This window comes from Phacochoerus africanus, chromosome 1, assembly GCF_016906955.1.
Source record: "Phacochoerus africanus isolate WHEZ1 chromosome 1, ROS_Pafr_v1, whole genome shotgun sequence".
Lineage (NCBI taxonomy): Eukaryota > Metazoa > Chordata > Mammalia > Artiodactyla > Suidae > Phacochoerus > Phacochoerus africanus.
In genome coordinates this window covers 215,991,899-216,009,231 of record NC_062544.1, presented here as the reverse complement: position 1 = coordinate 216,009,231, position 17,333 = coordinate 215,991,899, and the positions used below count along the sequence as shown (strand labels likewise).

The 17,333-nt window shown below is 42.0% G+C and overlaps 1 protein-coding gene across 3 annotated transcripts in view; it reads left to right on the top strand.

Moving 5' to 3' along the window:
- The window catches only part of KALRN (kalirin RhoGEF kinase), a 697,683-nt gene extending 686,813 nt beyond the window's left edge, over positions 1–10,870 (top strand). Inside the window, exons 58-60 of one of the 3 annotated variants that reach the window (XM_047790542.1) lie at positions 4,001–4,201; positions 8,595–8,733; positions 9,695–10,870. In XM_047790542.1, coding sequence (XP_047646498.1) covers positions 4,001–4,201; positions 8,595–8,733; positions 9,695–10,240 — 886 coding nt within the window. In that variant the 3' untranslated portion in view covers positions 10,241–10,870. The remainder of the gene's footprint in view (positions 1–4,000; positions 4,202–8,594; positions 8,734–9,694) is intronic. The other 2 variants (XM_047790550.1, XM_047790555.1) reach the window with 2 other exon arrangements.
- The last annotated feature ends 6,463 nt before the right edge of the window (positions 10,871–17,333 follow it).

The window sequence follows — 17,333 nt, the reverse complement described above, 5'->3', positions numbered from 1 at the left end:
TAAGGCATGTTATACCTAGCAGAGATGTATGTTGTGCGATTTCTCAAAAAGAGATCAATTTCCTGAATTGTTCAAAGCAATCAATTTTTTTGAAAATTTCATCTCCAACTACCTGGAGCTTTTCCTTTCTCCTTCTTATAGTCCTCATATTTTTAGAAGATCGTTTAAAATGATATATGTTAACAGAATGGAAAGGAAACATACAGCTACATGAGCTGCATGAAAGATATTTCTGTGAAGGCCATAGAAGTGAGGCAACTTTCTCCATCACACCTAAACCTAGCATTCTAGGTCTATGTGACTATCTTGTTAAAAATAACTCTTCAGTAATTACATACTAAAAAAATCATGGTGAAAAAGAAATATCTCCACTCCTATAGCCTCTACCTAGAGGTGAAGAGCACTTGAGCATGGCATAATTAACCAGAAAAAAAATCTATAGGCACATGGCTGCTTAAAGAAGCCAGAGAGTTATCCCTTGGGAGTGCTGATTGGTTACCTGTACAGGATCCAAAAATGCCACAGTACCAGGCCTTCAGGTGAGGATGGCAGGATGAACACAGGCATCTATTTTCGTTCCCTCCTGAGACTTCACTGAATCTGTAGTAGATGAACTTTGTTAAGCAGACACATAAATATGAGGACACTGGAAGAAGTATTAGAAGCCAAAAAATAAGTGGAAATGACAAATGACCAAGAGGCCTGAGAAACTCAATCCAAGTCACTTGCAGGGTCAAGTGAGAGCCAGTATGACCTGTGCAGCAGAATTCCCTAAAGGCTCAGGTAGGGCAGGATCCAGTACCCCTTAGAAATAGGAGTAGGAGTTCCCGTCGTGGCTCAGTGGTTAACGAATCCAACTAGAAACCACGAGGTTGCGGGTTCGATCCCTAGCCTTGCTCAATGGGTTAAGGATCCAGCATTGCCGTGAGCTGTGGTGTAGGTCACAGACACGGCTCGGATCTAGGGTTGCTGTGGCTGTGGCACAGGCCCGTGGCTACAGTTCCAATTAGACCCCTAGCCTGGGAACCTCCATATGCCGCAGGTGCGGCCCTAAAAAGACAAAAAAAAAAAAAAGAGGAGTAAAGAAGATGCAAAAAGCAGAAGGATCCCTAGCCTTGCTCAGTGGGTTAAGGATCCAGCCTTGCCGTGACCTGTGGTGTAGGTCGTAGACGCGGCTTGGATCTAGCATTGCTGTGGCTGTGGTGTTGGCTAGCAGCTACAGCTCCAACTAGACCCCTAGCCTAGGAACCTCCATATGCCGCAGGTGCAGCCCTAAAAAGACAAAAAAAAAAAAAAAAAAGAAAAAAAGAAATAGGAGTAAAGAAGATGCAAAAAGCAGGATTGTCTGAACCTTTGGTGAGATGAAGATGTGACCCCAGATCTGTTCTCCAACTTCCAGTAGCTCTATGATTGTCCCTCCCAATCCAGGAAAAGATCGGAGGTTTATCCTCTGGAGAGGATGAAACAGAGTGCTGCTGTTCTCAGGGACACCGGCACAGCTGAGGGCAGGAGAACCATGCTCCAAACAGGGCTGTTGCGAGAATATAGAAATGATGGATGCTGAGGAGCCCTGCTGTCATTCACCAGGCCTCCAGAGGTGGATGGCCAGGGCTTCGCCTTCTAGGCAGCAAGTAGGAGGGTCTTTCTCTAAGGAATCTAAACAGCTCAAGAAGGACTTGAAGATACTGACTTTGGAGTTTCCCTCAAACAGTCCATTCAGATTACCCTACAGCAAAAGTCAACTTGATAGGCTCTACTCACACAGAGTTTCCAAAAGGCTTTTTGGTTCCCAACTTTATTATTATTATTATTATTTTGGTCTTTTTAGGGCCATACCCATGACATAATGGAGGTTCCCAGGCTAAGGGTCGAATTGGAATTGTAGGTGCTGGCCTACACCACAGCCGCAGCAATGTCAGATCCAAGCCACATCTGTAACCTACACCACAGCTCCTGGCAACACCAGATCCTTAACCCACTGAGCGAGGCCAGGGATCGAACCTGTGTCCTCATGGATGCTAGTCAGATCCGTTTCCACGACAGGAACTCCTGGTTCCCAACTTTTAAAATGAGTCAACTTCTGATGCTGGCAATGATGGAATAAGCCCATTGCTACCTTTCTCTCTCACTGATTACAACTGGAATCTCTGGACAAAATACAAATAGCAATTGTTGGAGCATTCTGAAAAAGTAAATAGCAGGGATATCAGGGAGGGAAGGCAACACCTAAAGAGAGACAAGAATGGAAGCAGTGAGTTTTCTGGGGTTTCTTGCTTCTCCTTGATCTCCTGGATTTGACCCAAGGGTGGGCCAGATCAAGGAACTGTAGAGCATGCACAGAGGGCAGAAACTCCAAGAGAACCCCATCTTTTTGGCCAAAAGACAGGGAGAGGGCCTTTGAGCTGAAGAGAGCAGAAATATATTCTTTATAGAAAAGAAATTGGAACCTGTGTCTGATGTTCAGAATGACAGAGAAATACATTGACTGAAAAATGTTGCTAGTTTTTTGCGTCTTGATGAATCATAACATGCTAAGGAAGGAAAAATCGTTTTTCTGAATGATAACATTGTGATTAAAAATAAAGGAATAGAACTAGAACTAAAAAAAATGTTAACTTATATGGAAACACAAAAGACTCTGAATAGCCAAAACAGTCTTGAGAAAGAAGAATGGAGCTGAAGGAATCAGGCTTCCTGGCTTCAGACTATGCTACAAAGCCATGGATATCAGAACAGTATGGTACTGGCACAGAAACAGAAATCTAGATCAATGGGACAGAATAGAAAGCCCAGAAATAAACCCACACGCCTATGGTCAGTTAATCTGTGACAAAAGGGGCAAGAATATACAGTGGAAAAGAGATAGTCTCTTTAATAAGTGGTGCTGAGAAAACTGGACTGCTACAAATAAAAGAATTAAATTAGGACATTCTCTAACACCACAAACAAAAGTAAACTCAAAATGAACTAAAGCTCTAAATGTAAGATCAGATACTATAAAGTTCCTAGAGGAAAAATAGGCAGAATGCTCTTTGGCATAAATTGCAGCAATTTTTTTTGGATCCATCTCCTAAAGTAATGGAAATAAGAGCAAAAATAAACAAATGGGGCCTAATTAAATTTAAAAGCTTTTGTACAGCAAAAGAAATTAGAAACAATGAAAAGATAACCTACAGAATGGTAAGAGTATAAATTGGTGCAGCCACCATGGAGAACAGTGTGGAGATTCCTTAAAAAACTGAAAATAGAGTTACCACATTATCCAGCAATCCCATGCCTGGACATATATCTCGGAAAGATGAAAACTCTTAATTTGAAAATATACACACACCACTGCATCAGCACTATTTACAATAGCCAAGATATGGAAGCAACCTAAATGTCCATCAACAGAGGAATGGATAGAGGAGATGTGGTACATACATACAATGGAATATTACTCAGCCATAACAAATGAAATTATGCTGTTTGCAGCAACATGGATGGATCTAGAGATTATCATACTAAGTAAATCAGAGAAAGATAAACATCATAGGATATTGCTTATCTGTGGAATCTTAAAAATGATACAAGTGAACTTATTTACAAAACAGAATTAGGCTCACAGACATAGAAAACAAACTTATGATTACCAAAGGGGAAAGCATGAGGAAGGATTAATGAGAAGGTCGAGATTACTGTATACACCCTACTGAATATAAATGGATAAACAACAAGGACCTGCTGTATAGCACAAGAAACTATATTCAATATTTTGTAATAATCTATAATGGAAAAGAATCTGAAAAAGATTCCGAATCACGTTGCTGTACACCTGATACTAACACAACATTGTAAATCAACTATACTTCAATAAAAAAAAAAAAAATACCAGAAAGTAGAGTCCTAATAAAATGTTGCTGTCTGACCCCTTGAGATAAAACTTCACACGTCGTTGAATAAAATGAGACCTAGTTGATTTAGGAATCTTGGCAAAATCTTTCTCCCTTTTGTTTTCCAGAGGCCGTTTCTCCATAGTAAAGAAGTGCATTCATAAAGCTACTCGTAAAGATGTGGCTGTGAAATTCGTCAGCAAAAAAATGAAGAAAAAAGAGCAGGCTGCCCATGAGGCTGCCCTGCTTCAGCACCTGCAGCACCCCCAATACATCACTCTCCATGACACCTATGAGTCCCCCACATCCTACATCCTGATTTTGGAACTGTAAGTATGAACATCACCTCTTGAAGGTGGTTCCCAGCTTTTTGGGTTCTTTATTGCCCACAGGTAATGACATGGCAGTTACATGTCATGTAGTGTCTTCTAGTTTACAAAGTGTTGCATGTAATATAGATGCTCCCCTCCATTGTATGAACATGTTAGTCCCATGTTATAGGTTAGAAAATCCAGAATAAGGAAGGTCATTAAAACTAGTTCCTTAAAACTAGTAAATGGAGGGAGTTCCTGTCGTGGCTCAGTAGTTAACAAATCCAACTAGGAACCATGAGGTTGCGGGCTCAATCTCTGGCCTCGTTCAGTGGGTTAAGGATCTGGCGTGGCCATGAGCTGTGGTGTAGGTCGCAGACATGGCTCGGAACATGAGTTGCTGTGGCTGTGGCGCAGGCCAACAGCTGTAGCTCAAATTAGACCCCTAGCCTGGGAACCTCCATATGCTGCAGGTGTGGCCCTAGAAAAGACAAAAAGACAAAACAAAAAAACAAACAAACAAAAAAACCCTAGGAAATGGAGAAGTTCCGTTGTGGCTCAGCAAATTAAGAACCTGACACAGTGTCCGTGAAGATGCAGGTTCAATCCCAGGCCTTGCTCAGTGGGTTAAGGATCTGGCGTTGCCCTAGGTCATAGATTCGGCTCTGATCCAGCCTTGCTGTGGCTATACTGTAGCCTGGTAGCTGCAGCTCCAATTCGACCCCTGGCCCAGAACTTACATATACTGCAGGTGTGGCCATCAAAAGAAAAACAAAATTAAAAACTAGGAAATGGAGTAGCTGGCACTTGAACCCACATCTCTCTCAAATTTTTATTTTCTTTCTCTTACGTACTCTGGAGCTGGGCAGATGTTTAGGAATAGCTTGTTGACAATGGGCTTAGTGACAGAGGAGAGTTTGTGGGTGTATCTACTGCCAGAGCATCCCCAGTCTACCACCCAAGAAATTCCTTTAAGAGGAATTCAAAACCTTCTACTCATCCCAGATACTCTAAAGAGTCAGGCAGCCATATACTTACTTGGCCATATACTTGGGACCACATACTGGGCCCCAGAAAAGGGTAATAAGATCGCATCCCTCCCACTCCTTACCCAAACTAAGAACAGAGGTCAGGCTCTGTGGTTTTAGAGATCTTATTGGGGCTAAAGAGAACCATCTTTTCAGAAGTATGGAGCCCTACCTAAGTGTTATCTGATTGGTGTTAATGAAGCCCTGGGCCTGAAGAGGTGACACATTGACACTGAAGACTGATGCTGAGTATGGCTCCATGTGAACCTATGTTTAATCGAACAGCACCTCAATTTACAGCTTCCCAACTGTGCTTTTAGTTCCTACGCTCTTGTGTGCTTATTAGTCTAGCTGTATGTGTATGGGGACCTTTGAAGCAGTGACTTATCATAAATTCATTTATGATGAAAAAAATCAAGGAGTTCCCATTGTGGCTCAGCGGGTTACAAACCCAACACAGCGTCCAAGAGGGTGCAGGTTCCATCCCTGGCTTCTCTCAGTGCATTAAGGATCTGGCATTACTGCACGCTGGGGTGTAGGTCACAGATGTGGCTCAAATCTGATGTTGCCATGGCCATGGTGTAGACTGCAGCTCTGATTTGTTCCCTGGCCTGGAAAATTCTCTATGTCACAGGTGCAGCCATAAAAAGAAAAAAAAAAAAGCCAACATCCAAACATCTTAGGCTATATTTTCTAATTACTTGAAAAGAAATAAGAGTTGTGGCTCGGCAGAAATGAATCTGACTAGTATCCATGAGGACGCGGGTTTGATCCCTGGCCTCGCTCAGTGGGTTGGGGATCCAGTATTGCCATGAGCTGTGGTGTAGGTCACAGACACGGCTTGAATCCTGTGTTACTGTGGCTGTGGCGTAAGCCAGCGGCTACAGCTCCAATTCGATCCCTAGCCTAGGAACCTCCATATGCCACAGGTGGGGCCCTTGAAAAAAAAAGAAAAAGAAGAAGAAGAAGAAAAGAAATAAGAGGAGACTTTTAAAACTGTCACTGTTAGTATTTGTAACCCTTTTATGATCCTTAACTTTCTGTAGCCATGTAGTAGCTGCTAAGATCGTCACTTCAGACTTCATAAATACACTTACAAACAAATTTTCAGAGCCTAACCTGTTTGTTGCGAGCTTCCTAACTCAAAGGCACATTCTATCGACAGTGAACTATCTTTGTTTATGTGACAGCATAATGTACTTGAGTTCCAATAAAAAGTAATGTCACTTGTGTACCAACCAAGGCGGTACAGCGGACCCAGAAGCTTTGTCCCTTCAGTCTTGTCAGTTACTGAGGGAAGGTGTTGATTACTAGACTGCCATAGAGTAATGCAAAGAAAGCTGATCTTGGCATGGAGAACCTGGGTTGTAATCCCAGCTCTGTGATGTGGAGCCGTGTATGTGGCGTTCTGGGCCTCAGGCTCCTCATCTGTGAAGTCCGGAGAAGTATTTCCACTTCTCAGACATGTTGCAGGAATTAAAGGAGTTGAATACAGCATTGAACACATTGATCAAGCATTTATGGCACCTCACTGTGTGCCACCCACTGTGTAGACCTGGGTCTGAGTGTCAGGAACAAAGATGAAGTTCTATTTCTTGCCTTTGAGGAGTTAGAATCCTAATGAGGTGGAGTTCCCGTCGTGGCGCAGTGATTAACGAATCAGACTAGGAACCATGAGGTCGCAGGTTCGATCCCTGGCCTTGCTCAGTGGGTTGGGGATCGGGCATTGCCGTGAGCTGTGGTGTGGGTCACAGACGCAGCTCGGATCCCACGTTGCTGTGGCTGTGGCGTAGGCTGGTGGCTACAGCTCCGATTCGACCCCTAGCCTGGGAACCTCCATGTGCTGTGAAAGCAGCCCTAGAAAAGGCAAAAAGACAAAAAAAAAATCTAATGAGGAAGTAGGCAGATAATGATTTCAGCATAGCGTGGTAAGTGCATATTTTGGAGAGGGTTGTGTGAAAATATAGAGCAGGGCTTGGCTGGACTTGAGGTTCAGGGAAGATTTGTGGAAAGGCAATGCCTGAGCTAAACTCTGTGCTAAGTCTTGGTTATGCCACGACTGTGGGTGGCCATCTATATCAATGGTAGAGCTTTTCCCTACTAGGCATCTGAGGTTCTGATCCCCTAGTCTAGGGTGGAGCCCGGGCATCTGTGCTATCCAAGAACTCTGAAGACGAATTTGGTGGCTGAGACTTTCTGGTCTTGGAGCAGTACTACTGCCAACTTCTCCGTAAAACACTCCAAGAAGTTCAAGTGGATGCATCTAACAAGCCCAGTTCTATGCTGCTCCATGCTCACCCCTCCCACCCAACCCTGGCAGGGTCAGAGGAAGGCAGAGGAGGCCTTCCTTGGACCAAGCCTTTGATCCTGTCAAGGAAAGCAGGAGAAGAGAACAATCTTGCCGGAAGGAACAAGCTAGAGAACAGAATGGAAACATGGCCAGAGGGTGTCAGCTCTGCTCAAAAGTGGTTTCTGACCCTGGCTCAGGCTCCTCTGCCTGGACCTTTCCTGGGGATGGGCCTTCAATGGCCCATGGAACAGCCACCTGACATCTGGTCATTCCCTGCTGAAGGAGGCTCAGGACACCTGAAAATATCTGCCACTTATTGTGCACTTACTGTTGCTACTAATTATGCTCAATGCCTCATCATCTCACCTCATACTTGGGTAGTCCTCATAATGAAATAGGTATTATTGTTGTTGTTACTCTCTCTTTTTAACAATGAAGAAACCAAAACACAGAGAGTTTAAATGACTTTCTCCAAACCCCCAGCCTGGAAGTGGCAGAACCAGGATTTGAATCCAGATCTGGCTGGCTCCCCCTACCAGATTCTCAGTCATAGTTTTTAAGGTTGGAAAATTGTCCAAGAGGGAGAGGATGCAAAAGGGAGCCAAGAATGCCAAGGTCAAATTTTGCCTGCTTTCTATTTTTCCCCAACTAAAAATGGACAAGTAAAAGCAATTTGCAAAGCCACCAGGATCCAGTTATTCAGATGGTTGCAAGATCTCTCTCTTTCTCTCTTTCTCTCTCCCTCCTTTCTCTATTTTGTAGTCTAACCTCTCTTAAAGGAGTATCTTTTTTCTTTGTGAGCAATTTCAAAAGTTAACAAAACAGAATGTGTCTTAAGGTTATAGAAGTTTCTTCCCTAAAGCATGAATTTCCCTCTCTCTCTAGCTCTTTGGCTCTCTTCCTCTCGCCCTTTTTAATATAAATGCTGAACATGGTACTAACTTTAGGCTCTAACTAAAATATGCATGTGTTGTGACTTTGACCTTCATTTATAATAGAGAGTAGGAGAACTCTTAGAGCTCTTACAGAAGTATACGTGTGTTTCTTTTCTGTTTCTTAACAGATTTCCTGTGCCTTTTTCTCCCTATTTCAGGATGGATGATGGCCGGCTCTTAGACTACCTTATGAATCATGATGAGCTGATGGAAGAAAAAGTAGCTTTCTACATCCGAGACATCATGGAAGCCCTGCAGTACCTTCACAACTGCAGGGTTGCACATTTGGACATAAAGGTAATAAGAAGTAGCAACTCTGGCAGGGAAATGGTGAGGTCCAACCTGCCAGGCATTACTGTTGAGGGCTGTCAATGCTCATTTTATTTTACTTACTTTCATTAGAATCCCTATGAATATTGAATACAAAATGGGTCATCACACAATTTAAATGTTATTCATGAATAAATGAGAACACACTAAAGTTACATGACTCCTGGGCTCAAAGAAGCTAGGGAAGCTTTAACCACTTCAACTAACTTTACAGAAGGATGGCGTTCCTGCCATGATGCAGTAGGTTAGACTCTCACTGCAGTAGCTGAGGTCGCTGCAGAGGTGCAGGTTTGATCCTTGGTCGGCCCAGAATGGTAGGTTAAAGGATCCGGCGTTGCCATAGCTTCTTTTTCATGGTGTGCAGAAAGAAGCTCCTGTTCTCCAAAATAAAGAATTTATTCTTTTCCCCAGCGTTCCCATTGTGGCTCAGTGGTGAACAAACCCGACTAGCAACCATGAGGATGCGGGTTTGATCCTTGGCCTCGCTCAGTGGGTTTAGGATCCAGCATTGCTGTGAGCTGTGGTGTAGGTTGCAGATGCAGCTCAGATCCCTTGTTGCTGTGGCTGTAGTGTATGCCGGTGGCTACAACTCCAGTTGGACCCCTAGACTGGGAACCTCCATATGCTGCAGGAGCGGCCCTAAAAAGACAAAAGACCAAAAAAAAAAATTCTTTTCTTGATTCAGCACAGAAGTAAGGGCTAGTTAAGAAGACATGAGGTCAACATCAACCAACCTTCCCTGAAGCACCATCCAAATTTAGAGTTTAGTTCAGTTTGAAGCCTCCTATGCATTTAGGGAACGTCCCAAGCACTACAGGCTTTGTCAAAGACTAGCACAGCCATGTTTGAGTGGATGGGGTCTTGCTGGCAGGCAGAACAGAGTGCTGAACTTGTCTTCTCTTCTCCCCGCCTCCCTGGGTCTCTGCAGCCTGAAAACCTGCTCATTGACCTACGGATCCCAGTGCCTCGAGTGAAGCTCATTGACTTGGAGGATGCCGTCCAGATCTCAGGACACTTCCATATCCACCACCTGCTGGGGAACCCTGAGTTTGCCGCCCCAGAAGTGATCCAGGGCATCCCTGTGTCCCTGGGCACCGACATCTGGAGCATCGGGGTCTTGACATATGTCATGCTAAGTGGGGTCTCCCCCTTCTTGGATGAGAGCAAAGAGGAGACGTGCATCAACGTCTGCAGGGTGGACTTCAGCTTCCCCCATGAGTACTTCTGTGGAGTGAGCAATGCTGCCAGAGATTTCATCAACGTGATCCTCCAGGAAGACTTTCGGAGGCGGCCCACGGCGGCCACCTGCCTGCAGCATCCATGGCTGCAGCCCCACAACGGCAGCTACTCCAAGATCCCCCTGGACACCTCCCGCCTGGCGTGCTTCATAGAGCGCCGCAAGCACCAGAACGATGTGCGGCCTGTCCCCAACGTCAAGAGCTATATTGTCAACCGGGTAAACCAAGGGACGTAGCCACCTCCCAGCCCTCGAGGTTTCACATGGAAGTGCAGTGTGAACCAAAGCAAGACTGAATGTGTCTGTAAATAATCCTGTTAAGTAGTTCCCTCCACACGGTTCTCTGGGTTGAGAGAGGGACCTCTTCAACCTCATCAGTGGTTATTCAGGGTCTGAGCAGCAGGAAGAGCCCCCTAAATCCAGGGACTTGCCAGAAGGTCATTCAGAAGAGACACAGATGTCAAGAGTCACAGAAAAGATTCAAAAGAGAGGTAAAGCTGACAAGGGGTAGGAGCGGTTATGAAACTTTAATCAGATGAGGAGTCACTGGGCGAAACTGAAGCTCAAGGCAGTGAGTAGAGAAGGTTTCTGCCTTTGCTGGAATTTGAAGCAAGGTTCTGTCTAACAGAGATGTCATGTATGTCGACTGTTCTGGTTTCGATTACCTAGATATAGTTTCTGAATAGGCTACATGGACACATGCTGTAAAATGTATCTCCTTCGGCTTTCAGAGTTTTATAATATAGAGAGATATATATGAAATCAATCCTAAGTAACTTTGAGTGTGCCAGTTCAGTAACTTATTTCCCCGAAGCATTATATTGTTTGGACAAGCACAACTAGATGACAGGTTTTTTTAGATCATTTTATAAATCTTGTATAGAACTCTTCAACCAGAACCTGTGCATTAAGAGAAAGCAATGCTCTCCTCTTGCGATCTGTGATGAGAAGATTTTTCTCTCCGTCACAGGTATTTGACTCACCTGGAATCTATTTATGAAATGCTATCCCCAGATTCACTGGCAGCTCAGCGTTCATCTGGCAGGAAAGCCTGCTAGGAAATAAGTCCAAACACAGTAAGAGTTGTGGGGCTATTTTTCATGTCTACACCTGATTTGAAATAGGTAACGAATAAAACAGGTCCATACAAAAGTACCAGTGGAAACCTTTCCTGTAATATCAACACTTTCTGATATCTTCTGCAGCTATAGGATGCAGTCCTCAGAAAGTTGGCCTGCTTTATTTCTAACCTCTTATGGAAGCAAAAGAGGTGCTTACCAAAAAGGAGGCAGCCATATAGGCCTTTTAAAGGCCTGGTCCCAAGTCCTTTTTGAAGCCATGGAATACAATCTGATATATCACTCGAACAGAGCTTTGAGTTTTAACTGCAATTGCAATATCTACCACCATTCAGCCGCTGAGAGTTCCCTGGACTAAAAGGACTAATTGCACTTTGAGGCCAATGCTGCTTTCTGCTGTACATTCTCCTTCCCAGCTGATTATGAACTGCCCTTTTTTCCACTGATGGAAAAAAAAAATTAAACCTGGGCATTTCACGTTTTTTTTTTTTTTCCTTTCTTTCCCTTTTCTTTTTGGTTTTCAGGAAAGAGGTTTTGTTTTTGTATTTATTCATGATCCACCACTTATTTCCTAGTGTGTGTTTTAAACATCACTGTTATGCGAATTATATTTTTAAAATATAACTCAAGTGTCTGTCCAAATCAGGTTTAATTGCTTCTCTCCTATAATAGGATTGAGGAAATGAAAAAATCATGCGGCACAGAAGTGCAGATAGAGAGTTTATGAAGGATAAAGTACAAACCTATCTTAATGAAAAAGATGGAACTAAGCCTGAACATTAATGTATAAAAACACTATTCCTACAATGGAAGTATAAAATTAAAAATCCTCACCACTCATTTCCATTGATTTCAAAGTCAGCTTCCTCATCTCCCCTCCACCTTATCCCATCCAAGATTATAAATGAATAAATTAGTAGAAAGTACAAGCAATAAGACTAGATAGCACTTATGTATTTTCAGGATTAACCAAATATGTGGAAACTGACTCCGTCTGTATCTGTTTCCTAGTTTTCGAATGGCCCTGGGTCATCAAAGCTCCCTTCCTCAGAGCTCTCTCTTGACTAACCCTCCATAGACTTTATTTAAATTCATGTGTATGTACAAATACTATAGGATACAAGATTTGGACATTTAAAACATATTTACTAAAACCTCTTTTGGTAAACATGTCTTCATCGTAAGATATGAAAGAAAAAAAGCCTGGTCCCTAGGGCTCATCATGGGATAGATTACAGGCACTGAGGATTCCAAATGTCCATGCAGGATGGCTCAGCAAGTTCTGTTCTGTCCACTGTGGACAGTGAGTAAAGAGCCCCCTGCTAAGTCATGGTGAGTTTTCATGACCGTATAAGAGACAAGCTGAGTTTCTGCTTCAGAAGGACAGTGGTGTCCAGACTGCACAGGAGAGCATCAGAGAAGTCGTGTTGTAGGGAGGGCAGTTGACAGAATGTTAGATGGAAGCCAAAGCTTTTATAACAGCTTTTACACAGAGTTGGGATGGTCCAGATGGGAAGTTGGGTGGAATCCCCTTAAGTACCCATGCTGGGAAAGTGAGGAGACAGGAGAGGAGGGACAGAGAAATGAAAAGTTGCGTGATTTTGTTAACTGGAGCCAAAGTACAATCATTAGAGTAGAATGAGTTTAATAGAGGCCCCCAGAGAAAGGGTGTATATTTTATATAGTTTGATAACTGAAGAAAACTAACAGGGAGGCACCCTGTCTGCAAAGCTCCTGGTCGCTTCCACTAGGGATGAGATAACATTTCTGGTTCAAGTGGGCAACTGTGGTGAGGGATGAAGGGTTAGGAACCACTTCCTTGTACCTATTTTGGCAGAGATATTTACTACTTTGTGGTAGAGAAGAGGGGAGAGACGAGAAAAAAACCCACTTCTACTATAATTATGGTGGTTCTTGCAATCACAACTTAACTAGGAATTAGTGAACTTCCCTTTGAAATGGGAAAAATAAATGTTGGTTAAAGTCACAAGTTTCTTGCTTGGCTTATATTCATTGCATAGAAGGTTTTTTTGGGGGGGTGTTTTGTAAGTGTGGGGTGCAGACAGAGGAAAAGATCAGGGACAACCCACAAGGATTTTTTAAAGGTATAATAATTTACTGCATCTTTTACATGTGTTTCATATTAAATAGACTTATAGCAACTTACAGCTGAATGTGGGAACATTTTTAAGAAAAAAAATTGTAATGTTGGAGGTGTCCTTCAGGTCTCTGACAGCCATAAACACTCTTGGGGGAGCAGAGGAAGCAGAGGAAAAGCTGGTTGCAACCGCTTTGTGGTTCACAAGTCTTTATAAATAGTAGTGCCTTTCAGAGGGGAGAACGGGAGATAAAGAAGTTCATTGTATTTAGAGTGATGATATGGCAGCATTTTTTTCTTTATTTTAAAATATCTTTTAAAAGAAACCATCTGAACATAGGGTGAGCCCAGGAATTCACGAGTTTCGACCTCAGCTATTCCTGATTCGTCCTTTCTTACAGAAAGTCTTTGTTTTTTCCACCCCAAATGTCCCCATTGTTAAAATGGGAGTTGGGGAGAAGGAGGGAGGAATTAATCTCATAGGAATGTTGGGAAAATAGCTTTGTTGGGATGTCTAAAAAATACTTTGATTTTTTTTAAGTGCTATACACTGCCAGTGCTAAAAGATTTTATTGATAGTAACTTTGAACATTCCAGGATTTCGATATTCTTGTCTTTGGATACCATTTGCAAACTCATGAAATTAAATGCTGTAAATTGATCTTCATTGGAGGCACTAGGTGCTCTTTGTCTGAATGTTATTTGGTCTCGATGCTTTAAAAGGTTGTCTAAAAAAAAGGTTAGGCGAGCTGATGAAGTGTTTGTTGATAAACTGTTTTCTCCAGTATGCCCTATGGCAGCGGAAGCAAAGAGTGAGATGCCCTCCAAAGCAATTGTGATGACCTTCTCAAGCTTTATGCTCTGGAAAAATTGACAGAGGAGAATCAAAACATCCCCTTTCCTCACTGGGAGGGCAGAAGTAAGAATAAAATATTTTCTGATTTCACAATTCATTTCTTCAGAGTCTCACAGGCACCTATTATAAGAAGCAAATTAAATTCACAGGTGTAGAAATGAATTGGACTGCTGGCTTTTAGAAGGAAAACCTTGGGTCTTTTTTTTTTTTCTTTTTCTTTTTAGATTGCTAGGTGTTTCTGGAGTCACCTATTTGCTTTCTGATCATCTATATGATTTACTGCCCAGGAGTTAGTCATTACCTTTTCCTTGCCTATGTGGAAAAACATGGAAATTTAGATTTGCGAGAATATGAGGGGCAAATATGTTATACACTGGAAGGTAGTTATTTCTGTGTATTAACGAAACCTTCGTCCCATGAACTTGATAAAGGAGAAAATATTTCAAACATAAGAGTCTCTATAGTAGGGCCAACTCACCACTTCCTCATTCAGTTTTGAGGAATGCAGGCCTTATTTCTTTATTTCCTGTGTAGCGTCTCTGTGGAGTCTTGGTTAGGCAAACATAATGTGGGAGCTTTCCATGGATTTATTTGCATTACGGTTTTTCTTAACTATTTAAAATCTAGGGATCGTTTGGAAATGAATGACTAAACCCAGGGTAGGGTTAGGAAAGATAAGGTTTATACATACTCCGTTAAGAAAAGGGGAGCTACCGTCTTGATACCTATTTTCTAAAGACTATAAGGCTCTGAGTTGTTTCATTAATTTTAGAGAGTTTAAAAGGGCTGAAATTTGTGCATAGTGTTAGATGTTTCTACTAGAGAATATTATTCACGTGAGAAATCTATACGAAAAGAGAACACAGAAATATCACAGGCCATGTTTTCTCTAAAAATCATTTCTTCCTCATTTTCCATATATGTAGAAGTTAGAGGAGAGGAAAAAGCAAGTACTCTAAGATGAATTTTCCTCTTTAATGGACATGGATGGAAAGCCTGAAATTATACTCATAGGCTATTGAGTTTCCTGTCAGCTTGTTGGCTGGGAGATTCTAAAATGGGGTCAGATTTAGTTTTTATTCAAATGATCGAGATTAACTGTTTATTCAGATAACTTATTTTGGATGGTGAGGATGGCTGAGAAAATGGAGGGTGTTGGAAAAGCGTGCAAATAGCAATTTTCAGAGTCTCAATCCTGAAGCTTAATTTAAGCAAGCAAATTTCCTAGCCCAGGAATAGCTAGTATAAAAGTTCCATCAATGCCTGACTTCTATCAAGAAATGAATCCACATCCTGTAGGCTTAACGGGGACTGTTACCTTGATCTCAGACTGTGGTTATGAATTTGAAGTTAACGAAACATACATCTTCTCTTATGAACTTAAGCCATATCTGTCCTCTCTGTGTTTGATTTTTTTTGACCCTGGTGCTTTTACTTCTGTTTCTGCCAAACTTCAGCCTAGTCTATGGGGAAGGTGAGTAAAACTAGTAGTTAGGACAAATGTGAAGACTGTGAAAAAAAACTAGATATATTCTTCAGAATGAGATCCTAGTCAGAGCACAATAGTGATCAAAGTGCAAACTGTTGGAAAATATGGATATATGTACATCTGTACATGTATATAGTGTATAATATGTATGTATATGTTATGGCTCATATGCAGAAATCTATCCATTTGAAGACAGTCCAGGTGGGTCAGTTTTTCTATTAGAAAACCATTGAGAGCCATTCAAAACCATTAGGGCTGATGGGGAGAGTTAGATTCTACTCATTGGGGAATTATTTGCTGTCTTCTGAAGTCTACAAAGCTTGAAACATAATGTGGCCATCATTTAAGTTATTCTGTTTACCTGGAGTCAGAAGAATCTTTGTTTGAATTAATAATTGTTGGTTTGCGAACTTCTTTGGCACCCCTTAGTTTTGAGTGACCCCTCCCCACCAAGTCTTTTGAGAGTTTGGGGTGGGCTTCTCTGACCATTCAGATAAAGGGCCTTATCTATAAGTGGACAGGTTTCCCCATAGGGACCATTACACATATACATATAAGTACATACTTCCATAACGCTTGTAACAGTTGATTTAAAATCACTCCACAGTATTGATAAATAGCTCTATATTTTCAAGGTGCAGAAGAATTCCACAGCCTTAATTATTTCAGTGTCTTGCTGGTCTGCCTTAAGTGTATCTTCTGGGTTTTTGGTTGTTTCATTATTTTTAAATTTTTCTGCAGTTGTTCATTTTGTATGCACACAACGTCGTTTTGTAAAGGTAGGTTGTAAATATTTTATTTGTAAGTCAAAATCACTCATGTGTAATGTTGTAAAGTGATGATCTGCTGTCTTGTTATTATTACTACAGTAAATGTTATAAGTTATGGATGAAACTTCAAAATGTACATCTCACAAGTTATGCATTCCTATAAATATACTATACTAAAGATATTATTTCTGGTGGTCTTTTCTTTCTAATTAAAACTTCTGTTAGCAAGAAAAGAGTAATTTTTTTTTTTTTTTGCTCTTCCTCCAAATATATGAAAGACTTTGACAAGGCGAAGATACTGCATTATTACTATAATAAAATTTGCCCAGCATTGTGGAAAGAAAGCAACAATTTTTTTTTTGTCTTTTTTGGCATTTCTTGGGCCGCTCTCACAGCATATAGAGGTTCCCAGGCTAGGGATCTAATCGGAGCTGTAGCCACCGGCCTACGCCAGAGCTACAGCAGTGCAGGATCCGAGCCGAGTCTGTGACCACAGCTCACAGCAATGCCAGATCCTTAACCCACTGAGCAAGGCCAGGGATCGAACCTGAAACCTCATGGTTCCTAGTCGGATTCGTTAACCACTGCGCCACGACGGGAACTCCCAAGAAAGCGATAATTTTGTAGCTTGGAGAGGTATTCTAAGATATTTCTCTATCCAAAAATGCCAAATAAGACTCGATGTGTGTTGTTAATTTCATTCTGGTGTTTTATTTGGCAACTTTGTTAGAAAATTGGCAGGCCATTTGGGATAGATCTCACAAGTGTATGCAACATAGTGTGGACTCCAGGAGCCTGGATTAGCCTGTGCAGATATGATAAGGTTTTGAAAGAGTCTGTATGTGCCACACCAGTGCAAATGAGATGGATTCATAGGACACTGACAATTATCTGGAGTGTGTGAAAATAAAGGAAAACCATGGAGTTCCCATTGTGGCGCAGTGGAAACGAATCCGACTAGGAACCATGAGGTTGAGGGTTCGATCCCTGGTTTCACTCAGTGGGTTAAGGATCCAGCATTGAGATGAGCTGTGGTGT